This window comes from Rhea pennata, chromosome 14, assembly GCF_028389875.1.
Source record: "Rhea pennata isolate bPtePen1 chromosome 14, bPtePen1.pri, whole genome shotgun sequence".
NCBI classification, from domain to species: domain Eukaryota; kingdom Metazoa; phylum Chordata; class Aves; order Rheiformes; family Rheidae; genus Rhea; species Rhea pennata.
In genome coordinates this window covers 2,211,621-2,238,182 of record NC_084676.1, presented here as the reverse complement: position 1 = coordinate 2,238,182, position 26,562 = coordinate 2,211,621, and the positions used below count along the sequence as shown (strand labels likewise).

At 46.2% G+C, this 26,562-nt stretch overlaps 1 protein-coding gene across 2 annotated transcripts in view; it reads right to left on the bottom strand.

Annotated features, from left to right (window-relative positions):
• Window positions 1-774: 774 nt before the first annotated feature.
• The window catches only part of PCDH1 (protocadherin 1), a 56,686-nt gene continuing 30,898 nt past the window's right edge, over window positions 775-26,562 (bottom strand). Inside the window, exons 5-6 of one of the 2 annotated variants that reach the window (XM_062587520.1) lie at window positions 3,890-3,931; window positions 1,265-1,335 (exon numbers count right to left, since the gene is read on the bottom strand). In XM_062587520.1, the coding sequence (XP_062443504.1) occupies window positions 3,906-3,931 (26 nt within the window). In that variant the 3' untranslated portion in view covers window positions 1,265-1,335; window positions 3,890-3,905. Of the gene's footprint in view, window positions 1,336-3,889; window positions 3,932-26,562 lie in introns of both variants that reach the window. The other variant, XM_062587519.1, reaches the window with a different exon arrangement.

The following is a 26,562-nucleotide window of genomic DNA, read 5'->3' as shown; positions in this document are numbered from 1 at the left end:
GGCTGAGATGCCACAGCCAATGACGACCTCCTTGCCAGCAGAATTGGACTGAGGGCTTCTATGGACCGAGACAGTCCCTTGAAGGGGGGCTTCCCCATCCCTCCTCCACCCATTGGGCACAGAGCCAAAAGGGAACCCCCCAACGCAGGACCCATCTATGGCACTAGGCAGTCCCTAGGGACCCTGCAGCTTGTGGGCACAGTGACAACGTTCAGAAAGAGATCCAAGTTGAAAAAAAGTAAAGTCCCTACAGTCCCACTAGGACACTGCCCCTCCTCTCCAGCTCCCCAGCTGCTATTTCAGGGACTGGTCACATCTCTATTTACAATATAGAACATGAGTGCGGGCCGGAAGCTGTGCTCCCATGGGCTCTTCCACGTAGCAAACCATTCAAAGCTGGAACTTGCTCCCTGTGGTTTGTTTTTGTATAAATGTCTTTTGTTTCAAGGATAATAAAAGTTTCAATCAGGCAGGACTTGAATGTCATTCCTAAGATTCATATTTACAGGAGTCTACAGTAAAGAGACAGGCAGCTCACTCCCTGTGTATGGAGAAACACCTTGTCCTATGGCCCAGGAACTCCATCAGCTTTGCATGGACCTTTGGTAAGCAAGCCCTTCTCCCCAGCCATGCCCTCTGCACTAGGAGCCTGCCCAGCCCTCCTCGATGCAGCAGTTCAGAGACATGCACCCTCAAGTGCTTGGAAATTCCTTAGGTTTTGGATGTGTTAATCCTTCCCACCCACCCACCCAACCCCAGAAAACAATGGGTTAAAAAGGCGCTCCTTTCATCCCTGCCTTGCCCTGCCCTGCCGTCCTCAGAGCCCCTGGGGCATCTCGCCCATGACCTGGAGAACCAGCTGCAGGAGCAATAAAGCATTAAAGTTTAAAATGTTCCTCTGGACACTGGCCTCAGAAGCACGTGTGCTCCCTGCCCCTCAGGCCCAGCCTCACAGATATATCTCCCTCTTGGTGGTTTGGGATGAGGGGGTGGTGGCTGGCTGGAAGTCCGAGGTCTGGGTGAGAGGAATTTCCTCCATGGGAGAGTCCTTGCAGGGCTCATGGCTACTATTGGAGAAGGCACTGTACGTGGGGAGCAGGCGGAGGTTGGCCATTTTGGTGCTGCGCTCTTCTGAGAGTCTGGGGCTGCCATTCCCAACTTGCTCTTGACTCCCTCTATCTTGGTAAGGCACAAAAGTGGAGAGTTTGAGGGTGTTCTTGGGCCTGCGGTTGGGGGAGGATTGGCCAGGCATCCAGCAGGTGTCGGAGTGGCCGAACTCTGTGCATTCCCGGGTACAGGTCCCAGTCATGGCTACATCAGGCAGAGGCCGGAGATCTGTAGAGAAGCAAGTGAGAACATTGTTACATATGCACAGGGCCCACATCATTGGGAGGTGAACCTGGAACAAACCGAGGGCAATGTGCTGTCCCGACTCCACAAGGTGGGTCACATGGCATTCTTGGCGACTGTGCTTCTACAGGGCTTCCCACCACAACTACATCCCAGGTAAGGTGCACAATGAGCCCTCTTCAATGCCCAGGGACCTTCCCATGAAATGATTAGGCAGACTAGCAGACTAGTCCCCTAGATAGGATCTCTGTTCTCCAGAGAGCTCACATCTATTGCCCTTTGGAAAACTGTGAACTGTCATACAGAGGATGACCAGCAGAACTGGAATGTCTCTACTGTAACAGCACCCTCCATCAGTGGAAGGAAGGGGTGCCTGGGACCCTGCCATATCAATGGCCACCCAGGGAATGAAGAAGAGCTGGGAAGGGAACACAAGAGTCCTGACAGCTGCTGCTTCCTATCCAAGGCCACAGCTCCATTTCTCTCTGGATAAGTACCCTTCCTACAGTTGGTGTGGAAGAACTGACCAGGCACAGCATTGTTCACTGATCCCACCTCCTTTGGTGATGAGGTCTACACAGTGGGAACTTCACAGCCTGGATTTGCACAGCAGGAAACAGACTACCACAGGACTGGTCATCCCACAACCAAGGGCACCACCAGGCCTTCCCAGGCTCTGGAAATCACCTTGGTCCAGGCACATCTGGGCACCAGTAAAAGCTTTGCAGTGCAAAGGCAGGAGTCCTTAGGGAATTGCCATTCCCTGCCATGCCCTACGGTACAGCCAGATATTCTGAGTGTCAGACACTCTGTGCCTGCGTACTGCCAGATTTCCCCAAGCACTTATATCTCTGTGTTCCAGAAAAAACAGGCATAAGTCCAGAAAACAGCCCTCTCCAACATGAGCTACATCCTAGCTCATTCATCCTCAGACATCCTTGGACAGTCCTGCCCTGCTCACCATCAGGCGTCCCAGGCCCCATGCAAGTCTGTGGCTCAGGCATGCATTTACAGGAGGTGTCCTTTCCGAAGCCCACCTAAAAGTCCTTAGACATCAGCTAGTCTCTCATGCAGAGTCTGACGTGCACAGTCAGGCAAAATCATTTCTACCCTCAGTGCAGTTGGATGTATCTGAAATCTGTGAATCCCTGTCCCAGAAGTGGTCAAGGTTCTCTATGCACTAAACACCTATCCCTGAGAGAGCAAGATATCCCTGCACATCAATAACTCCCTGCTTCTGACAGAGCTAGGAAACTCTGACCACCACTTACTCCCCTTTCTGGTCATGGCCTGGTATTTACAAGTACTGGCCTCTCTCTACCTGGATATTATGAGGCCCTTCTGAGTCTTGGCCACATGTTCTTTTCACAGAAAGTATCTGTCACAAGTATTCAGACCAAAACTAGTATTGCCAAGTACAAGTGAGTATCCCTCCAACAGGCATTGCAGATCCAAGACAACCCCTTGCCCAGACAGCAGTGGGCTGCCATGTGTCCACCTGCTCTCTTGTGACTAACGCAGAAGCTTTCTTAGTCATATGACACATACCTACTGCTTCCATCTAGCCACTGCTTGGACCACAACACAGCTCACTGCCACCACCCAGGACACATCACTGCCCACTGCCATCAGTACATGATGGCAGATCAAGCCTGCTGATAATGCTGGGATGAAGGGAAGGTTTCTTATGACTTTGGTCATAAGGATACACTGCTGACTCTCCAAAGAGACCTGCACACAAACAGAGGGACATACTCAGGTGCTTCAGGAACCTGATAGGTATAGTCCTACAGGGCTATCACAGGACCTACAGCAAACTGCTGCCTTTCATAGCAGCAGAGTCAGGACATCTCACAACCACATGTTTAAATGCTGGATCACTCACAAACTGTTTGAATTACCCTACTGAGGCCAGCCACTTTGTCTTCAGGTGCTGTGAAGGGGTGGGCAAGTCAGCACAGGGTATGTCCCCACACTTGCCCATTCCCACCAGATATACACTAGCATGAATAGCCCCATCCTTCCAAAACAAACAGATGAGGTGTCAGTCCCTCATTCCCGAAGAGAAGCAAACTGAAGCCATTCATACTGTGCTGGGGTCTCTGTCCTTGTCAGCAGGTCCCTCCTGTCCCAATTCACAGCTTTAGGGCACAAAAGAGTCCCCAGGTAACCATGGCATAGCTTTCACACCAGGTAACTCTATAGGATACAAAAAAGGTCTCTGCAGGATGCAGCTTCAAACAGTGTTAGGCACAGTTGACATGGATTAGAAGGGAAAGCTGAAAGGATGGACATGAAGAAAGGGGAAAAATTAGCAATGAACCAGTGTGCTAGAACAAATCTTGTCATAAAACAATCCCAGTGACTGTATTTCAAATTCTCAGCTCCTCTGGGGGATGAAGCACCCGTGTTTTTCACCCTGGTTACTGCAGAGGCTATGGCACCCACTTTGCTCCCCATGCTGGGAGCCTCCTCCCACGTCCCATTCCCTGGTGCACACATGAACTGTGGTATCCTGGTGGAAGCCATAAGGACATACCTCAGTGCAGACCCCTTCACAGCCTGCTCCGCTCAGGGGACTCTAATGAGGAGCAGAAAAAGGATGACAGGGTCACATCATTGCACAACCCCCAGCCTCCACACCCGCCCTAGGATCCTTGCCCTTTCAGCTTCTGCTAGCCCCCCCTTTACATTGCACTGAGACCCACGATGTTCCTCTGGTACCCTCTGCCTTTAGGAGTCCCCAGATCTCTCTTGGCCCTGCTCCAGCCTTCTAAAGGCTGCTTGATCACCACTGCCAACCATCAATCGTTTCTCTTGCCTCCCTGGAACCCACCAGCTCTTAGGACTCATGTACCCCTGAGATCCTCATTCAGCAATTTTCCCTGTTCTCTGGCCTTCACCAGTTCCCAACACTGTCACATCAGCTCCGGACACCTATGTCTTCCCTACGTTTTTTCTTGCCTGACTTCTACTCTTTATCTATGATGAGGTCTCTGATGTACTGGAACTTGAAGTGGAGCTTGAGGATGCCCGGCTCTGGAGCCCCAGGTCCTTGTATGCAGAGACATGGGCTCTGTGCATCAGACAGCAATGTGCCTACACACACACACACACACATACAGAGCACGCATGAATGTGTGTTGATTTGATTATGTGAGCATCCAGCACTACAGATGGGCAAAAAACAAAGGAACTTATGCTTCCTGGACAGCCATGCTGACATCCAAGGTGCAAAAGCAGGAGCTCAAGCATTATGGGTGCCAAGGTGCCCACATGAGAGACCATAGCTTGACAGTGCAGGTCTTTGGGATCATTCTCAGGACTACTCACAGAACAGCTGTTCTATTTCCTGAACACATGTAAAGTTGCCTCATGTCTTTCTCTTGGCCTCAGATAGAAAGCAAGACACAAAACAAGATGCAGAACAGCTCAGTTTTCACCTCTGCTCTCTGCAAGTCAAAGCAGAGTCTGGAATCCGTGTCCTAGATGATTCTCTAGTTCTTTCTCTCTGGTGGCAGTAGCTTGATCAGTTTGAGGTCCTGTTGTTTTCCTTCACTTCTTTTGTTGGAGAAGTAGTGTCTCTTTCTCCTCTCATCTCCTTTCCTTCAGGACAAATGGGAGGATTCACCATCACTTTCACTTCCAGAAAGGCCTTGGCACTGCACACTCCCAGGCTGGTGAGTGGCTGAATTCCACTGTTTCTTGCTGATGGAAGGTGTTTTTCTGGGTGCATGGAGGTTACTGGCAGGGCTAATATAAAAGCTACCTCTCTAGTGAACAAAGTTACAGCGATTTTCCTGCCTCAGTAGCAGTTTAGAAATCACAGGATCAAGCAGGAACTCAGTGTTCAGAGTCTTTTATTCTAGCTTTTCCTTTGTCTGTTTCTGGCACAAAAGTCTTTTTTCAGTGTTGTCCCTTTCCTTGCAGTGAGATGCTGGCATTGAACCTCTCCTGCTAAAGGAGCGTATTATGTGTCATGAGGACAATCAGCTCGGCTTTAAGAGCCCAGGAATGGGACAGGGCATACCTTCTGAATAGCTGTGATTTAGAACAAACACGACCCTTCGACCTTATTCTCAGCATATGCCAGTAGGCCAGAGCTGGATGTGTCACCACAGACAGTCCTAAATCTTTCTTTGGTGGTAAACACTTATAGAAATCTTGCCCACAAAGTGCTGATTCGGGATCACAAGTGCCCCTCTGAAGTCTGGAAAAGGCAAGGGGAACTGCAATATCACGAGCAGACAGAGCCCAAGCCTTGTCTAGGAATTTAGGTACTTATTCTGCCTTATAAAGTGTACTCAGGATTTCACATTCTTCCTCAACCCCAGGGATCCGTTTTTGTGACTCTGGAATCTATGGTGGAGTAGAAATGATGCCTGGAGTCTGAGGAACATTTCCTTGGGAATCAGAAACAGATGTTGGACACAGATCAGAGGAGCAAAGCAATGAGACAAGTCAGCCTATAACCATTCGTGAAAGAGGCTGAACTCCTGACATCCATGAGCAAGGGGTACACATAGAGCCTTGCTCCCTGGGCATGATGAAGCTTCCAGCTTTCATGGCTGTCTCACTGCACAACTGTCTCATTCCTCACTGAGAGAGGGATGTGGTCAGTGCATCAGTCCTTAAGCCTATCTTTGTCCAGAGAGATGTGGAAGCTGTGGCAAGATTGACAAAGTCCCCAAGTGATGAAGAGGACAGCAGTGACCTCTCTAGCACCTCTTTCTTCCATAGTGCTCTGGTCATGCAAAGTAATTACGATGCCAGTACAGATGCTGTTTTCCAGAGCTTCGCCCACTCTCTGCGCTCCTTTGGAGGGTCAGATCATTTTGTTATCAATATTTCCATGTCAGAATGCTATAGTTCACAGCCAGGAGGGATGTATAGTTCTTCAGACATTCATGGTCCCCATGGCTGACTTCTCTGGATCTCCCCTTTCTGTACCTTTGCACTTCTCTGTCATCCTTGTTAGCTTCCTCAGGGCTGTTCAGCCTCAGCATATCGCATAGGAATGAGTCTACGGCAGTAAAAGCCACAACCCTTTGAACTTTTCAGATGAAAAGCGACACAGTTGGGGTTTTACACAGAGATACATTCAGAGATGTATTCTGGATCCCTGTTCTGGCTGGAGGAGGGGAAACCTTCTTGAGCTATGGCTCTATCATCAAAGTTGGAGTGGCTGTTCTCTTCTTCTGACATCCAAGGCACCTCTTACCTTTGTGAAAGTGACTGTGCAGGGCTGTCTCCTTTGGGAAGAGGAACATATTGGTGCCACTGCTAATTATTTCAATCTCTATATCCCCAGGCAGGGCAGGAACACATCCTGCTGCAGTCTCTTATAAGGGCTACTCTAATAGTATTATTGCTTTTAGTAGGGGATTTCAACGAGGCACTTAAGTACCTTCAGATGTGAGACAAAAGGAGGCAGTCTCATTCAGCAGGCATTTCCATCTCCTGCACTGGATGTGCAGAGGTTCACTCATTCACTAGGTAACTGTGGTCTGTAAGCTAGGTAACTTCAGGCACAGCTGAGAGCCAGCCATCTTTGCCATGATGTCCAATGTCCATAGTCTGGTTTAGTTCCCCTTGCCTTTCATTTGTTCCACACATTAGCACTGGACGTTGGATGCACAGTGCTGGATGAGCAGGGATGATACAGCATACTGGGATAGGTCTTGCAGGTGAGGGGGTGTAGTGGAACAAATCTGGGAGAGAAGGAAGAAGGGAAGGTGGTGGGACTGTGGGGATGTGACATAGCAGGGCATGGCAGAGCATTTCAAGGAGAAAACTGAACAGAGCAGGAAGGTCATACAGCATGCAAGGAGGGGGTGGTTCAGTGATAGGGAAATATGTGGAGTATGATAGTGTAGGGAGAGCAACAGAGGGGCAAAGCAGGATGCTATTCCTGAAGCGTTAGGTCAGAAAGACTTATCTTCCCTGCCTGACAGCACAGATGCACGGGTCACTAACTTCAGCCACCTTCCCCTGTTCAAAGCCTGAAAGCACTTTATGTCTTCCAGAAAGTCATCTAGCCTTGGTCAGAAGACAGAAGGGTATAGCATGCTGTGCCCTGTAAACTGAGGGTTGGGGTACAAGGTATTTTTTTTCAAAATGTCTCTCTTCAGGCCAGTGCAGGGTGTAGTGTTTCTACAGTAGACAGCTTTATCCCCTCTATTCCCTGGTTCAGACACTGGAAACATGGCTTCTCCTACACTGAGCACTCAGGGCTCTGCAGAGATGAGGCACCACTCCTGGGACATCCCTTATGTCAGTCACCCTCCATGACATCATATCGCAGTAGCGCTGTCCTCTTTGCCTGCTCCAGAACATACATGTAATGAGACTTGCTTTACCACAGGAAGTTCTGCCTGAACGTGAGGGGGAATTTCTTCACTGTGAGAGTGACAGAGCTCTGGAATAGGTTGCCCAGAGAGGCTGTGGAGTCTCCTTCTCTGGAGATATTCAAAGCCCACCTGGATGCAACCCTGTCTAACATGCTCTCGGTGACCCTGCTTGAGCAGGGGGTTGGACTAGATGATCTCCAGAGGTCCCTTCCAACTTTACTGATTCTACAATTCTATGATTCCCTGGTGTTGCTCTTTCCAATGACTATTTTCCTACAGTACAACTCTGTGCAGTAGGCACCACTCCCTAACTCCACCATAGCTTAACAGTACTGCTCTTCTGTGCCATTGCTCCCCCAGGTACCAGTCCCTGGAGCGCTGTTACCTATGGGTACCATTCCCCTACAGCACTGTTCCCTACAGGTATCATTCCCCTGCTGCACTACTGCTGACAAGTACTTTTCTCCTGTGCCACTGTTCTCTACAGGTACCACTCCCCTACAGCGCTATCACCTACAGGTGCCATTCCCCTACAGTGCTGTTTCCTACAGGTACTGTACCCCACAGCGCTATTACCAAAGGTACCATTCTCCAGCAGCATTGTTCTCTCCAGGTACCGTTCCCCTGCAGCGCTGTTCCCAAGAAGTACCTTTCCCTCACAGTGCTGTTGGCTATAGGTACTGCTCCCCTACAGTGCCACTTCCTCCAGGTAACATGTTCTATGGTGCTGATCCCTCTAGGTATTGCCTCCCTACAGCTCTTTTCCCCCCAGGCACTGCTTCTCTAATGGTGTCATTTCCTCCAGGTACCATGTTTTACAGCTCTGCTCCCTCCAGATACCACTCCCCTGTGGTGCTGTTTCCTCCAGGCACCACTATTCTGTTGTCTACTCCCTCTTCATTGCTCTCTTGCAGTACAGCTATTTGGATAGTGTGCCCCAAGATCCTGTTTTCTTACACCAGCAGTCCTATTGTTCTTTACTCCTTCACATCACAGCACTGCTGGGATGAGTCCTTAGCACTATGCCATCCTTTGACTCCCGGCACTGTTCCCCAGCATCACACCTTTCTGTGCCTTTCTCCACAGTAGCATCCCATTCCCACGCCTGGCTCAGTGGCCTGGAAGAATCCCCACACACTGGTAGCAGGAGATGCTCAACTATCTGTCCCCTCAGGGCAGCAATCCAGCCCTGCCTCTGCCCTGTGCAGGCAGGCTCAGTGTGGGCTTCCTTTGATGTACATTATTTCAGTGGTTCTTTCCCAGTCCATCTTCCCTTTGAAAAGGACTTTTGTGAAGGAGAGCTGTGCTGTAGGTAGCTATGGAGCCATGACCTCTCTTGCAAAGTCCAGACTCCAGATCCTCCTTCAAGGGTTATCTTACTTCTTCTCACCTGATCCACATCTCCCATATAAAGGAGGCATGGCCAGTGCTTTACTTGTAATAGGGATGGCATACCCTCCTGACCTTACAGAAACAAGAGCAGTATGTTTGCTTCTTCAGCTCTCCAGTCCATCTCCTTTCAGGTCCCTAATTTCCATATATTTTACACAGACATGACCAGAGCATTTTACTCCAGAACAGCAGAAGCATAACACCATCTCACTTTCCAGCCCTTGGGAAAGGCTGCTGGACTGATGCCTATTTCCATAGTGATGTTTCAGAGATCAAAGAGTAGAGAAATACTGAAAACCGAAACACAACTAGAGAGCTCCCCACAGCCCATGTTGGTCCCTATTTTTCCTAGACTGATCTACCACCATCCCTAAAACACCCAAGCAGACAGTTTGCAGGATGACTCCTAACACTACAACACCCAGGCAGACGGCTTTGGGGACCAATTCTAGCACTACAACACCCAGACAGATGGCTTTCCAAACTTAACACCATCACTACAACACACAGACAGATGGCTCCTGATATCTGAGTTCGACCCTACAATGCCCATAAAGGTGGTTACTGCAGTTCAACACCACACCTACAACTTTCAGGGCAGTAAAAAGCAACACCAGCTAATACAACAAATACTGAGAAAGATCCTCAGAGCTGGCACTGATGTCAGCACACAGATGGATTTCTCCTAGGCACCAAAGTCTACAGATATAACACACACATACAGCTCCTACAGACCCCTATAGCACTTAACAGCTCTCCCTTAATACTAAACAATAGTATCTAAACACCAGTACGAACAGTTTCCTCCAAAGTTAATGGCCTGTCAGCCCCCGGATGCACACAAGGATCAAAGAATAGCCTCTGGAGTATACTGCAACAGCCTATACTAACTGCAGTACTGAGAGCAAATGACTTCCTAGATCCTGCCAAGGGTATCACAGCAGAATCAGAATGTAATTAATGCAGACAGATACACCCACTAGCTTCAATCTTGCCAGCACAGGTAGACTAACACTAAACTACTTTGTCACGGGCTTCAGCCCACCTTGGCACTGAGGACCTGAGCCCAGGGTTCCCAGAGGATATGTTCTTCTCTTGCTCATGGTAGCTGAAGCTTGAGGGACCACCTTTTCTCAGTTGTTGTTAAGCAGGCAAACTGCAGGTGGCTGTGTAACAGCCACTCATTTGCTAGGAAGTGTAGACATCCCACAGCAACATTGCCACAGCAACGGGAGGTGATTTGTACCATGCGCCAGTGACAAGAACACCCAGACAAAAGGCTCTGGAGCCTGACTGTGCCCCTGCAGGGCCCAGACAGGCAGCTCAAACAGTTCAGTCAAAGACTGTTTCACCCACAGGACTCCCAAAAGCACCATGAGCCACCCAGCTTTACTGCAATCCTCACAGGACCCAGGCAAACCAGTTCCATCCTATGTAACAAATTTTGTGCTCAGTGCTGCCTAGATGATCTCCTACCCAGGCAAAGTGGGGCTCCAGTCTTCGCTGAACTATAAAAAACAGTTACTACATTAAATCACAGAATAATTTACTTTAAAAACTACTTTAATAGAATTACAAGGTTCAAAGGTTAGGAAATGCCAAAATTAGGATTTTTCATGCTTAATTCTTAATTCACTTCATGAAGGTCTGCTTTATGATGCAGACCAGAATTACATTCTCACAGACACTGTTTTTCCCTAGGGTCTTTTGTGCTTTTAGGGGAGATGACAGAATCACCTGGGGATGTATCAGGCTCTTCTCACGGAAGAGGCTGTTGACAGTGAGACTCCTACCCCCATGTGCTTTACAACTTGAAGAACATAAAATGAATGGGGCAAAAGACTGCAGGAAATGGCATCTCTGACATGTACGGACGAGGGCTATGGTGGTTCCCTTTACTATTGAGCAAACTAGCAGTTTACTTTGCCTCCTTTCAGAAGTGAAGAAAGTGAAATATCTGGACGGCTTTTGTTGAAACTTTTCAAAATATTTGGTAAATGACAGATGTCCAGCACAGAAAATTCTTTCCCTACAGTTAGAGTCTGCCAAAACTTGAAGCAACTGAAAACAGAATCAGTTAACTGACATTACTGGGCCATCCTTCTCAACCATGTTATATAAAATACAGTAGCAAGTCTACCTCTAGAATGAATTCAGATTCCTGTAATAGCCAAGCAAACCTATTCTCTGGCCAGCCAAGAACTTTCTACGACACCTACAAACAATAGATATTCAGCAGCCTGCTGTAGCTGACCCTGCTCGAGCAAAGGGGTCTACCAGATGATCTCCAAAGATCCCTTCCAACCTCAATTATTCTGTAATTCTGTGAACAAATAACCACTAGACAAGATGGAGTCATACAATAACCAAACCAAACCATTCAATAACTAAACCATCTTCCCTGTGTCATTTCTTGCTCCTGCAATATCAACCTAGCAGCTGGCCAGATGGCTAGCTACTCCAGTAATCTCAGTTTCTGGAGTGAGCAGAGGTCTTGAACAAGTTTCCAGATGGATGATCCATGACACTCCAGGCAGTAGAGCAGTTGCAGCTTTTCCCTCTTGTGCCATGTGGAGAAGGCAGGTCTGAACAGAAAGGATTTCTGGCTTTTGATTGCTCAGTCCTCTCTTACAATGGCTAATAATGGTTGTGTAAATATACAGAGGAACATCACCTGCTATCCCCATGGGTGTCAGTTCATGCATGCCTTGTGTGCACATTCCTGCTACCCAAATAACTACACAATTGCATCTTGCATATTCCCACCCTACAGCTACCAGACACAGGAAGTTTAAAGCAGCAAATGCTTCTTACAGAAGGAACCTGAGCAGCTAATCCTTGAGCTTTGCCTTGTGCGTGAGCACGTGAAAAGCAGACATCTAATCCTTGCTGACCCAGTCCCTCTGGTCAAACACCCTGCCCCTTGTCACAGAGCTCATGGGTAGTAAATGGAGGGGTTTCCTCAAGTCCACATCCCATGCATGCGCCCAGATGAATTCCCATGCCCCATCGCTCAGGCTGGACTCCGCACCCTCCGTCTGCTGCAGCTCACTGCTCTGCCAGCCTTCCTCCAAGAGTTAATCTTCCTCAGTAGAGCTTCTCAAAGCTAATTAGAAAGAGCCTGGGCAAGTGTGGTGGCAGACACCACTGCACTTATCTCTCCACTTCCGGGACTCTGCCCTTATCATTTAATTAAAGCTGCCGTCATGCTTCCTGGCATCAGCTAATCAAGGAGGACACCGGAGCTTAAAGCAGCCTCTGCCAGTTTTCTGGGAAAGGGGGAAAAGGGAGAATATGCCCCAGAAAGAACAACAAAAGGGAGGAGGAGACAAAGAAAGAATCCCTTTGTGCTTGCACTCCAGGGCAGAGGACAGCAGGGAGGGACAGAGCCCCAGCCTCCACGCCAGTCTAACGGTGCAATACCATGGTGCTATGAGCGGGAGGATTTAGGTCCCTCTCAGACAGAGAGACCTCCACAGCATCAATCTGGGAGGGAGAGAAGGAAACACTCTCTAGTGCAGGTAGCCTGGGAGGCACTACAGCCTAGTCCCACCTCCAAGCAGGAACTGGGCCTCAGACCTCTCTCTGAGGCTGAAGGAGTTCTCCCAGTAAGACACATGCAGATACATTTTGATGCCCGTCACCAAAAAGGGAAGAACTGATGGATGCTACATGCTCCAGAAGCAGAGCAAGCCATTCTCAGTACTCCCATAAGGCTGAGCAAGTCAAGAAATGACCCACATCAAGCAATAACCTAATGAACATCCTGCCAGGAAAAATTGAGAAGGCTGAGGAACAAATTAGACTTCAGCAGAGGCAGGCAGGACACCCTGAGCCCAACAGAAAATAGAGCACCTCCAGAACACTGAGGAAGGAGCTTGCACCATGAGGGTGCAAGCAACAGCAACTGCAGCAACCTCCCGCATCAGATCTTCAAAGGAGAGCAAGGATGCATAAGGGCTGTGTAGCCCTTACAAATACTGCTGTTCGAAGGCATCAAGGATATGTGAACACAGCTACGCAGGGATCCATGCTGGCACACATTCAAAGAGAAATTCAGCCATTTTCGGGCAAACAACCCCAAAACGATACTGACAGCTTCTGTGCCAAATTCCACACCTCTCTCCCAAACTGTGGTTATGTCTTAAAAGGAAATTCTTATAACCAGTTTGTTAGCATGGCTGAGACAGCATGTCTTGTTCTCAAAAAACAGCTGGAACACCTTTGCTAAAACTTAAGGGAAAAAGAAAAAGAAATCAACCAGAGGGAAACTCAGCATGGAAAATTTAAGCTTTAGTGTTGGAAATCTGCTGAAATGATAAGCAGTTGAAAATAAGTCTTTATAATACAAAATGTCAAGCAGCCTAAGGCTGCGCAGTCTATATAATGATCCTCACTGCAAGTTCCAGAAGCTGCTCTAAAGGCGCAACCTGGTTGGGAGATGTGCATGTGTGCCTGGCACACTCTGAGATGAAGAAATAGAGTAATTTTACCAGTCTTATATCAACACTATATGGTCCTGTCCCATCTTTGCTCATTTTCTTGTTCCTATATCCTTCAAATGTCAGTACGATTATATGACCAAGAATCAGAACATTAGAACTAAAAAGAAATTAGTTTTCAGACAAATCAGTTTTCCGATCTCACCTACAGACTTGTGCTGGACTGGAGTGAGCAGGTAGCCACATGCCTAGTCTAGGCTGGATAGTAAGGTGCATCAGTTCATGTGCACAGGGATTTAAGAATACCAGTTTTCTTTTATGTGTTTGCTCCTTGGTGGCTGCCATTCATTGTATGCTTGTATTAAAGCTCTTGTGTCACGGAGAAAAGAACTGGCCTACGCGTGTCTGCCTTTGAACAAAACCATTGTTAAGCTCCATCAACAATTTAATAATCTTTCACTTGCAGGACGATGAATCAGGGGAAATTATTCTTGCAGGGAAGCTGGTAGCCACACAGCAAAGCATTGTTCAAGGCCTTTGAAATCACATAGGTGTTTAACTGACAAAAGAAATCACAACTTTATGAAAAGGACTTGCTTCATCAAGGGGAACTGGAAACAAAGCAAGCCAAGACCACTTAGAGAGAAGCAATACAAGGGAGAAGGAAGAGAATCAAGTCAAGCCCCCAAAGAAACTTGGAGAGGAAATGAAGATTCTTAGAAACGGCTCTGGCAGAGAAAAAGAAAGAGGGTGTGGAAAGAGGAAAAGAGCAGGTATTTATCCATCCACAAATACACCTCCCTGAAAAAACACTCAAAGAAATTTGGAGAAATGATCTGACACCCAAATGAGGGTATCTGACACTTAATTGCTCAGATAGTTCTCAAAGATCAAGAGCAGCCAACACAGGAGAGCCTAAATCTCTGAACTCCCCAATCCATTTCTTCTGTAGTGAAGAGTCACACAGGAAACTCAGCTGAAAATTCACGATATTCACTCTTCAAACACCCACAGGCTCTGAAATCAAAAATCCACAGTGGAAGTTAAATGCAGAGACATTTTGTGGCTGACACATGGCAGGAATAGCATATGCACTGGTCAAATCCTTCTGTAGTGCAGCCAAAATACATGCCAAGAAATCAGCCCAGGTGGTTAACATTTCTAGATTAAACCACTTGCCATCTTGCTGGCATGATTCCCCACTGAGGCAGTGGAAGGCTTTACAACATTGATGGCCACAAATGAGAAGAGCTCATCTCGTCACGCAAAAATTGAAGGTATCAGTGCTGCTGTACTTTGCTAAAGGTGAAAACAGAAGAATTTCATTGTGTTTCTGAAAATGGAGAGGTTTATGAAGGGTAAAAAGAACAGCTTTATTATACTTTGTTTGGGAAGACACAGGAAAAAAGCCCAGATCCTGCAGAACGCCATTGATCTGCCCTATTTTTCTTATTATTACGGCAGAAAGGGACTATACTGCCATAGGGGTGAGGAAAGAGATGGAGTAGGTAGTATCAACCTCCAGCTACCCCTGGGTGTTGCAGTTTACCAAGTGCTGGAGGTTAGACGTGATAAAGCTTGCATCACTCAAGGGAATCCTGCCAGAGGCAGTCCTAAAGGCGTAGAATGAATAACACATGCTTTAAAGAATGCTAAGATTAATCTAGCTACCTAACATCCTCTCAGGATGACAGGGATACATCATCAGTTTGCACTTGCGGCAGACTGGCAACAGAAATGTGCCAGCTTTGTGACCCGCAAAGCACAGCACAAGGGATCAGGAGAAGATTTTGATTTCATGGTCCACCAGAGATGTATCAAAACTTCCAGAATCATTCCAAGGGCATAATTTTTATGATTATTTTTTCAAAAAGAAGCAGACAAGACAGCAGGTCTGCTCCTTATTCATAGTCCATAGCAATAGAAAATATGTGTGTAGCCCTGAGCGAAGCAGCAATGTACCTATCTGAAAGAGCAGTGTAGAACTGGACAGACAGAAAGTGCAAAAAAGATCTGTGATTTGAGAGGATTATGATCAGCAGCTGACCCTCAGAAAGAAGCCATTAATCATCATTAAGGAGGTTTATGTTCCAAGGGACCAAGAGGCTGAACAACCCAAGCCCTTAGTCCTATGATGTGGGTGAGCAAAGAAAGAAAATGGGGCAACCAAAATGGGTATGGGTAGCAGGGCTGACTCTGACAAGGGCAGTGGAGAACTGCCTGAATATCGAAAGGGCTCCGGATCTGGGAAACTGATAGGGTGAACAATACAGTTGTAGCAGCATTGTTTTCAGGAAAGGCAAGATATTTGCTTTCTCTCAGTGATTTATCTGCAGCTCAGTGGGTGCCGCTTCCTGCGTGGCAAGTAAGCAGCGAGCTGCTAGACGTGGAATACACATTTTCTTTTGCTTTTATTCATTTTCTTTCTAGATATAATAAGCCTTGCTTTTGTCAAGATCCCTGTTGTCTCAGTAATTTCATACAGAGATCCTTAAGGAATAGAGCTCTCCACACCTCTTGAAGTTTAATATCTTGGTTTTAGTTGGCATATTTCAACTAATAACTTATACAGCTAAAGAAAAAAAAATTACTTACATCTAATTGGCATAATACTAATTACCAGCAAAACATACCAGTCAAACATTGTGCCTACTCCCTCTCTGTTATTTTACATTCCCTACTCCATCTTCTCTTTCATTGGCAGCCATAAAACAATACAACATGCTGTTCTGTCGCATCCCTTAAAAAGATCGTATCCTAACTCCTTCCTATCTCTCACTGTCTCCACACTTCTTCAGTTCCAAGTAAGGTGATCTTAAAACAAACATAGACATATAACTGACTGAGAACTGCTCTTTTTGTGAACTTGTGGTCATGCTACTCCAGTATCCCATTTTTCTCTTCCTATTCCCCTTCTCGGTCTCTCTTAACATTTCTTATATGGAGGGCTTATGGTCATTGACATAAGAATTTATCTGTAAACTATATGAACAGTTTTATCTGTAAACTATATGAACACAGGTTAACTGAAACAGAGGCACACTTCCTTTCATCAACAGGTTGTTGGAATGGCTTTACTCCTGACTCACAGCATTTTGTCATTTTACAGTAAATGATTTTCTAAGTGAAACACATTCAACCTGAGAATGTGATGCTTACCCTAGAATAAGTGCCTTAAGCATAAATCTAAGCATCTCCAAAGGCCGGCAGGAGCTCTGCCCCCATCATCTGGATTATGTTGTCATTAGCCCTGTTTTGCCGAATGCCAAACAGCTCTCTGCCAAAGAGAGCCCAGGCACAGTTTAGAGGTGAGCCAGTGAGCTCAGTGGAGGAACACCTCCCAATGCGCAGGATGGATGAGGCCACCCGGACTAAGAGATTTAACCAAACGAACATGAACTGTGTTGTTCTAGTTGACCTCAAAGTCCGAGAATAGACTTTGGCCCATTGTGCTTAGTGATACAACAGTGAAAGAGCACCCTCATAGAACTGAGTATCCATCAGACTCTGAGCACTCACATTTTTGCATTAGTGAAGTGCAGCCAGAGATGTGGGCTCTTGCCCCCTTCTTTCCCATGATGAGTTTGGCAGAAAGCTGTTGAAGAGATTAACCAGGAATCCCTGTATCCAGTGGAAAGACATAGCATCTTCTCCATCCTTCTATTGTTTCCAAAAACAGGAAACAGAGACAACTTGTCTCTGTGGGCCTCTGAGACCTTTCTAGATATGCTTGCTGGGGAAAAGGGAGCACACCAGGCACAAAGCACCTAGGGAATTTGAGTGCTTGCAGGTGCTGTCTACATTCACAAGTGCCCTTGAAGAAGTGAGGCATTGGGATATGGTCACTGCCCTCCCTTTAGTTACACAGCAGCAGAATACCATGCTCAGGAGAAGAGAGGTCTGAAGAGGGAGGAAACTGAGGCAACACTCACACAACATGTATGAGTGCAACATTATGCTGCTTTCTTCTTTAAGAGCTTCCCCCAATTCTGCTCACTCATGTGAGCATGTTCATGTTGGATAGAGGGCTGAGGTGTCAGACAGGGAGCCCATGTCCAAATACACTGCCAAGGAAAGAAGGAGCTAATTGCTATATAGCCTCTCTGCATAGCTGTTATGTCAGCACTGGCCCTTAACAGACTGCATGGTTGCATCAGCTCACATGAAATGAGCCCTAGTTCCTGCAAGAGAATCTCAGCTCTTCAAAAGGGAAGGCAAATGCATGGGCTGATACGGTTAGATAACCTCTGAGTCAAAGCAACCTATCCTTGGTACTTCTTGCCAGGTGCCATGACTAATGTTAGATTTATGGAGTGTCCTCTCTGCAAGTAAAACAAAGAGCTGGCATTACATTCACTTAATGGAGGTGACTTCAAATCAGGATAGATGAGAGCTTATAGGAAGGAGACAGGAAGAGAGATTCATTGATAGTGCAAGTACAAAGAATAATCCTGGGGAAGAGCAAAGAACTGAGACTGACATTTGACCTGCCTCAATAGTCAAGCTCCCATTGATTTCACTGGGGACAGGAATGAATCCCTTATCCTCTATCTCATGACTACAGGATGGATTTTCCATCTGAAAGATCTACAGCTGACCGATCCTTCAAACTCAGGCACAGGTTATAGAGTTCTTTTTATGAGAAAGAAAATTCAGAATGAAGTTCAGAAGCTCAAATGAGAGACTTCATAAGCTCCTCTAGCACTAATTTGATACTCCAACCAATGCAGGTCCATTTACGTGAGAAGAGGTACAGGCAATCAGGTAGATTTATAGAAACATTTAGGTGATTACGGAGGCAGACAGGAAAAATAATTGAGTTATATCATAGAGGATAGTAAATCAAAATGGTATATCAAAACTCTTCAAAAGGAACTTCCTAAGAATGTACACAGCACATTATTTGAATACAGCAAATAGTCTGGGACTGTTGAAGAATCTTAGTTGTCTATTGTTTTTACATTTGTTTGGTTATTTTAGTTTAACTATATTCTAAATATGAGTACTCACTTTCACTGCTAATTGCCCCTCTGCATAGCCCCTGCTTTCTGCAAGTTCAGCTTTTTGTGGAATCGCATAGTAATCAGCATAGGAAAATTGCTCTGACTCGAGAGTAATCTGGCAAAAGTGATCCAGAAAAAAATCAGTCTGATCAGCTCCCTGATCCAGTTTGCCATGAAGCTTGACAAACAGCTGTGTTGGCACAACAGAGTACATGGCACAGGGACAGGGATGAGCAAACTAAGGCAGAGAGGAGGCAGCTGCCTATTTTGCCACTCTTGCTGAAAAAAACACATGGGGTGTGGGCTGTGGTGAACAGGTTCATCAGAAGTGCTCATAACTCAGCTGTTGGCTCTCTCATGCATGTCACATGGAGCATCTGCAATTGCTTCCAAGCACCTGTCCAAAGACAGACTATCTGGGTCCCAAGACCTTTTCAAATGCATGCTTTAAACTGTTATTGAAAGTAGTAGACTGAAGGAGCTTCATCCTTCCCCTCATGCTGAGTGAACGTCTCCTACGGACAAGAAAGATCTGGACCAACTGGAGAGGGTCCAACAAAGAGCCACAATGACGACGAAGATACTGGAGCATCTGTCATAGAAGAAGAAGCTGAGAAAGCTGTGATTGGTCAGAAGAGAAAGCTCAGGAGAGATCTTATTCAAGGTATGTAAATATTTGACAGGAGAGTGTAAAGAAAAGGGAGCCAGACTCTTCTCAGTGGTGCCCAGTGACAGGATAAGAGGCAATGGCCACAAACTGAAACACAGGAAATTCCACTTGGATGTGAAAAAAAAATGCTATTTTCATGTGAGGGTGGCTGAGCATTGGAACAGGTTGCCCAGAGAGATTGTGGAGTTGACTGCACATGGTCTTGGGCAATATGCTGTGGCTGACCCTGTTTGAGCTGGAGGGTTGAACCAGGTGATCTCCAGAGGCCCCCTCCAGCACCAGCTATTCTGTGATTCCACGATTCTGTGAACAGAAAAGAGTGGTTCCAAAAAGCAGGATGAGTTTTGAGCTATCTCCCAATATTTTCTCCAAGCCTGGGGACTGTGCAGTATTGCCCAGCAAATGACCAAATTTCAGGTGGAGTAGTCTCTACAAGACACGCAGTCACAAGAGTGTGCTGTGAGTGTATTTTTATTTGGTTGGTTGGTTGGTTGGTGGTTTTCAATGTAGGGCTTCCAAATGGAAGAAAGAATAAAGAAAGATGACAGAAGGATTTTCTAAACTCCATGGATTCAGAGGAGGAAGAATATGAAGGACATGAAAGAATGGAGATGGATATCCACTATTTCCCATCTTCTTGCCATAGACAGCAAAAGGGAATAGAAGGTATCACAGCCCAGCGCAGAACTGCAGGAACAGCAGAAATCTCAAAAATCCAATCTGGAATGCAGGAGGCACACGAACAGCTGCAGAGACTGATATATTCTACAACAGAAAGTACCTTACTATTGAAATATGTCTCTCAGGTATTGACTGAGAAGGATTGTCCTGCCTATATTTTTCATAAGCTTCAACCACAGTTCAGGAACAGAAAGGGTTAAAAAAAAAAAAGTCATCAGGATTAAGCAGGAAAATTTGGTTACTTCAACCAATTCTTCTAGACACGTTCAGGATCTGTCAAGGGTCTTTGGAGAACTTGAGGAGAGTCTCTTATGTGCATTATGACATAATCCTGTGAGGCAAGAAAGAAAACGTCAAATAAATTATTAAAGCTTTTTTGGGGCAACCACTGAAAGAAGTGGCATCCTCTTTAGAAAGTCCTGAGAGGATTAAAGGCATTGTTTGCAGCTGGTATCAATGCATTTGTTACCAAACCCTCACAAGAAAATACATCTGTATCCTCTTCACCCTGAGATCCTCAACACAATTAACAAAGATGACCTGGTCAGCGTAACATACCGCGACTGCTCTGAGCTGAATGGTTCTTCTGCAAGAGAGAGTTTACTAAGACACAGCTTTGAGAAAATATGGAATGGAACAAATAGGGTGAGAACAAGTCTGAAATTACAGCTTAGACAGAAATGGCATGTGAAACCAAGATGGCGTAATCCATGACCGTTTGCAATCTGTTAGACATGTCTCTTGTGATGAGAATCTTTTCCCACATTGCTCTGCAGTAGCTATTAATAAAATCAGAAGTTATCTTTGGGGATGAACTAACATTACTTGAAAAAAAGTATATAGGGTCATGATTTCTTAAAAAGAAACGCAGATGCCTATAGAGCTGAAGATCACTGAGAAACCTAGATATTACTTGAAGAAGTAAATGAGATGCTGGTGATGGTCACAAAGATTGTAATTATAAATATCATAAATATTGAGTAGGACTTGGAAACTACTGGTAACAACAAAGCATCTAAAATAAGTGGTTTCAGCCCTGATCAATACTGAACATTAAAGAGGAGAGGGATGCAGACTAATAAGAAAAATATATATATATCTCCACAGTATCTCAGCTACAGAAGAGTCCAAGCACCAATCAGACATCTACAGCAGTACCAGGCACAGAAACAATGTGCCTATAATACTTTCTCAAGACAAAATGGGATATTTAAAGATAATGCAAAAAGGAGAATAAGTTTTAAGATCTAGGAACTTCATTCTGGCAGACCTGTGTTTCAGGAGGCTGAAAGTATTTTTTTTTTTTTTTTTTTTTTTTGGTCCAGTCCACTGACTGGAAGAAAAAGAATGACCATAGTAGCAAGAACTTAAAAAGAAGCTCACAACCAGATTGGAACTAAGCAGAAGATAGGAGGTAGTGGCTGCCCAGTGCCGAAACTCCATCTCATCACCATGAGATGTGAGAAGGGGTTGTTGGCTGTAGGGACCTCCTCTGAGTCACTTGCCTTTGTTGTGGTGTTGCAGGTTGCACGCGTAGCCTACGGTTACTACAAGCCATAAGAAGCTCAGTTTGCATATGATGCACATGCATGCCCGTGGTGAGATTCTGAAGACAAACACTAACAGCCACATTGTTTCTGCGCCTGGTACTGCTGTTGATGCTACTGAGTACTGCAGAAAATCTGTGGGCTATCAGCTGGGCAAATCTATGCTCCTAAATGGATGCTGACAAACTGGGGATCATGCAGACAAAAATTATGAAAGAGAACAGAAGATGTGAACTATAATCAGAAAGGTAACAAAGGGGAACAGGAGGAAAAATCTAAGCAAACTTCCATTGTAAAGGTTGCCCAAAAGCCTCAGTTACATCCAAGGCCTGTCAGATGTTGTTGCTGCCCAGAAATAAGGCTGTAGATCTGTGGCCGCATCATAAGCAGATGGCAATGGCTGGGAGGAGCCTAAAAAGGTGTGGGAGGAAAGGGGAGAGTCCCAGCTACCCAAATGCCTTGCCTTGGCTCTGCTCACAGTAAGAGACATGACTCAGTTTTTGAGTTTATCAAAGAGAACTTTAAATATCAACTTGCTTGCTTGTCTTATACAAGTATGCAAAAACTGAAACACCTTCTAATATCAGAAGGTAAGATTCAGTGGAAGGAAACAGGAATGCAGACTTATACAATTTGGAGCAGAGAGGATCTGCCACTGGAATATCTCACTAAGGGTCTTATACATTTGCTGACATTTGAAATCTGCTGTCAAAATTGTATCTTTTTAAACAAGTAGTCCTGTTCAGTCATGGCAAGATGCAGAAACCATTTAGTGAAATCTTGTGTTCTGTGTCATGAAGGGGTTACACAAGGTTCTCTTTCCTGCTTTGCAATGCATCAATACATTAATCTTTCTTGAAACAAAGAAAAGGAAAAGTCTAGACTGAAAGGATTGTATTAATCCAGCAGTCAGCCCTGGAAATGGTATCTCAATTCACTTGCTCAAGCTGCGCTGAGGTGCACAGGGGAGGTAGGAGACCATGAGAAAAGGCTGGTCTTGTTAGAAAAGCCTTTGGCTATGAATCAAGTGAAAGAGTTTTACATCTAGCTCTGCCACAAACTCCCAAAGCCATGCTGCTTGCGCCTCTTACGTCAGCAGCCGCCCGGAGGCGGCTGATGCGATCTCGGCTTCACGTTCCAGGAGCAGCTGGAGACCTGCCTTTCAGCACAGAAGCACTGGGACCCTACAACTGCCCTTGCCTTTAGAAGGAATCACACTGAGGAACTGCCAGCATAACCAATGGGGTCACCCAAAGTGGCAAAAAAACATCTCAGTAATGCAGGTTATCATTTTCTAGTTAATTTCCTGTCTGTGGTGGAGTTTCCTACCTGGAAGGGGAATTGTGAGGGTAAACTCATTAACAAGGGAGGGTGTAAAGAGGATGGGGCCAGACTTTTCTCAGTGGTGCCCAGCGACAGGACAAGAGGCAATGGACACAGAATGAAACACAGGATGTTCAGTCTGAACGTCAGGAAAACCTTCTTTACTGCGAGGGTGACTGAACATTGGAACAAGTTGCCGAGGGAGATTGTGGAGTTTCCTTCCTTGGAGGTACTCAAAAGGTATCTGGACAAGGTCCTGGGCAACATGTTCTAGGTGACTCTGCTTGAGCAAGAGGATTGGATTAGATGATCTCCGAAAGTTCCTTCCAATCCCAACCATTCTGTGATTCTGCAATTCTGTGATCTGTGAAGTACAGATACTATTGCACTAAACGCATTGTAGAATCTCAGGAGATGATTGTTAATTACATATTCAGTGCAGGTTTGTAATGGTGTGTATTACAAATGGCATGGGGTCCTACTTCAAGTAATGGGGATGAAATACATTAACTGTTTACCTCTGTCCTGTGGACTAACGAATGCAATTCAATACTTCAAGCAATATGTCATCATCTCACATACCTCTATACCCACAGGAACAGAGTGAAGACAGCCTTAGTGTAACATATTTCCTAAAATACAGGTATTTGAATTTTACTAAATTCTCACTATAATCAATGGAAAGAGACTGGCTACTTTCATAAACCAAACTTTGCATGCATTAGGATAGAGCTCTGGTTATGGTACAGTGGAAGCAGATGTCTTTAGCAAAAGCAACTGATAGCCAAGTGCAAGACTAAACTCAGCTCCTAGCTTATTATACCCCACAGAAGTGAAAAACAGCATGGCAAAATGTTGGGGAGGAAACAGTGGTCAGCTAGGTAAGATACCAAAGATGACAAATATCTGTGATGGCTGAGGAGCATATCAGCGCCTAGATTCTGGAGAGGTCTTCATCAATAACATCTTAATTTCTCCTAAAAGAACTTGGCTCAGCCCCTGCAATCCAGCATTTTACTGCAGTGTGCACAGCAAAAGGTGTCCAAAAAAGGAGGACGCTGATATGTGTGTTAATCAAGTGAAGAACCATCTACAAAGGAAAGGCATGGATCTGTCTTCCAGTTGAAAAGCTATAAATAGCCTCGCATACTCTCTTATCAGATTGGTTCGGCTGCAGGGATAATCTCCTGGAGAAAGCAATGGAAGCTCTGTTACATTGGATATTTATAACTAGATGAAAGCCTAGCAAATACACAGTTGTGTCAGTCTTGCTCTCGTGCCGGGAGATAGGGTGTGTGGAATCCAATTAGTGTCTTCAGTTTAATATAAGGTCAAGTGTGGCTTAGTTTTCACAGACTCACAAACAAAATCTGACTTCTTTGAGGGGCTGATGCTGTTTGACCAGCTGTAAAAGCTGAAGTAAGGGCACAGTAAGATAGTCCCCCACAGTGTCGTGTACCCTTCTCTGGTAAGCAAGACACGTTCTGTGCCAGTAATGACAAAAAGGCCGGCTGTGCCACATCTAGGGTGGGCAGACCATGGGAAACACAACTCTAATAAACTGATCTAACACAAGGAGTACCTCTTAATCTCAAAATCACCTGGCCTGGTGCCAGTGTCCCCTGATAGTCTGCTTAATGGATCATAACCATGACTCTAGCCCCTGAAGTTCACTGAACTGTCTTTGCCAGATTATCTACACAGCACCACAAACTGCCTAGAGTTAATACCAGTGGATTTTCCAGAGCCTTGGCCTGCTGTGGCCTCCACTCTGAATTGGGTTTAGACAAGTCAGGACAGTTGCTGGAGGCACCAGAGCCTGACTTCCCAACAGCTGCCACCTAAAGGGAGCAAGACTGGGGGTGATAAGCAGAATAAGGAAAGAGTATCTCCTGGGAACTGGTGTGCATATCTGTATCGCACCTGGCCTTGTTTGTGGATGGCTATGTGAGGAATTTTGTCCTGGGCTGTGAACACATACAAGGATCTCCTGTGAAGAAGGGAACTCTCTAACTTATAGAGCAGGCTGAGTTTTGTGATGCAGGGAGTGTGCTTGGGTGCCCTGCCCCTGTGAGAGCCACTGCTGAGGGCAATGTCCCTGACCTTCCTAGGGGTCTGTTCATCCCCATGCTATCCCCTAGGGGGAAACAATGAACATCCCAGGAAAGAGAACATCTCAAGGAGGAGTGACATGGCATGCCTACAAAACTCCATACTGATGCTCCCTCTAACAGCTAGCCAAGAGCCCCATGCCCCAAACGTGGCATGGGGCCATGCACTCGACAGGATTAATTGCCATAACAGGAGAAGTCCTGGACAATTGAGTTCCACAGCCAGTGGCAGCCCAGCCCAGCAGTGAGTTGCCTGCCTGAAGCACAGGGACTAAAGGCAGCCCTCTCTGGCCTCCAACCCTCCCTGATCCTCTGCTTTCTCTCCACTTTCACCTTTCAGCCCTGATGGTCCCTCATTTTCTCTGGATTGCCTAATGTTTTTCTCTCTTCTAGTCCTCTTGTCACCAGTGCCCCTACTATATCATTCAACATGCCTTTCTAGCCTCTCTTGCATCTGGCTGGTGCTTGAAGGCCCCAGTACAGACCCTGAGAAAGTCCAGAATGGTAGCCTTGCTCCAGGAACCCCGGGGAGCCTCTCCACACTGCTTTCACAGCCTACAGGCTTGTACTTTAGTGAAAAAAATGGTCTCTGTGACACTCCAAAACAGAAGGATACCTCATCTTGCAAGAGCATCAGATAGATTTGGGAGCCCTGCCAGATCTGGCACCACTCTGCCTTGCTCCAGCAGCTGCAGCACAGTGTCCTCCAGCATTACCCCAGGAATTAGAGAAGAAGGAAGAGATGTTCTGCTAGACCTTTAACACCATACATTATCTCAGACCTCAATTATTCCTTAATAGGGGGACCCAGAAGGTTTTCAAGTCCCTAAACAATCTGAGCACAATCTCAACAATTTTCTCACTATGTAAAACCCTGTCCCAAGTAAAGGATGTCCTCCAGGAGTAGGAGTAGAATTCAGGAACACCCTTTACAGCTCCTCTTTCTCCATCCCAGGGGTTCCTTTGGACTTACCAGCTCCGTTGTAACCTCCCCTCAGTACAACAGCACAGAAGGCAGAAGATACAGGAAAGTGGATGTTATATGCACAGCCAAAGACAAGTCTGAAGAAGCAACTTAAGCTGGTCAGAGAAGATAGCTTGGGGAAGTGGCTGGTTGAGGGTAGTCAGGCAAGCAGCACGTAGGCAGCACAAGGAGCAGAACTAAAACTGAAGCTGTGCCAGGGACAGGGAAAAGCCAGCTCTCCTGCAGTGAGATTGCAGAAACACCTCTGCTAGGTTCTCAGGTAAAAGTGAACCTGACCAGGAGGTGACTTGAAGGGCCCAGCTGAAGGCAGGGCATGGTGTTCTGGGGTTTGTCCCCCCCTACACACACACACTTCTCTGATCCTCCATTCCATGCATTTCCTCACCACAGTTTGAGATACTAAACCTGTTCTCCCTCTCTGCTCCCTGGAAAACTCCCATGGCTCCAACATCTACCACCGCACAGAGGGTTACATCACACCCTAACTGTTCCTATATTCCTGCCTTCTGCTCTGCCCCAGGGGCTAGGAACCCATGGGACCACCTGACTGCAAAACACAAGCTTTCCATCAGCCTGGGCTACAACACCCTCTGCAAGCATGTGTGCTGCCATCACAGAGCAGTCTTTTTGCCTCTCTCTCTATGTCATACCAAACCCAGTTACCTCCTTGATGCTTCCCACTCCCTCCTTTTCTGTTTCTCTCCAGCT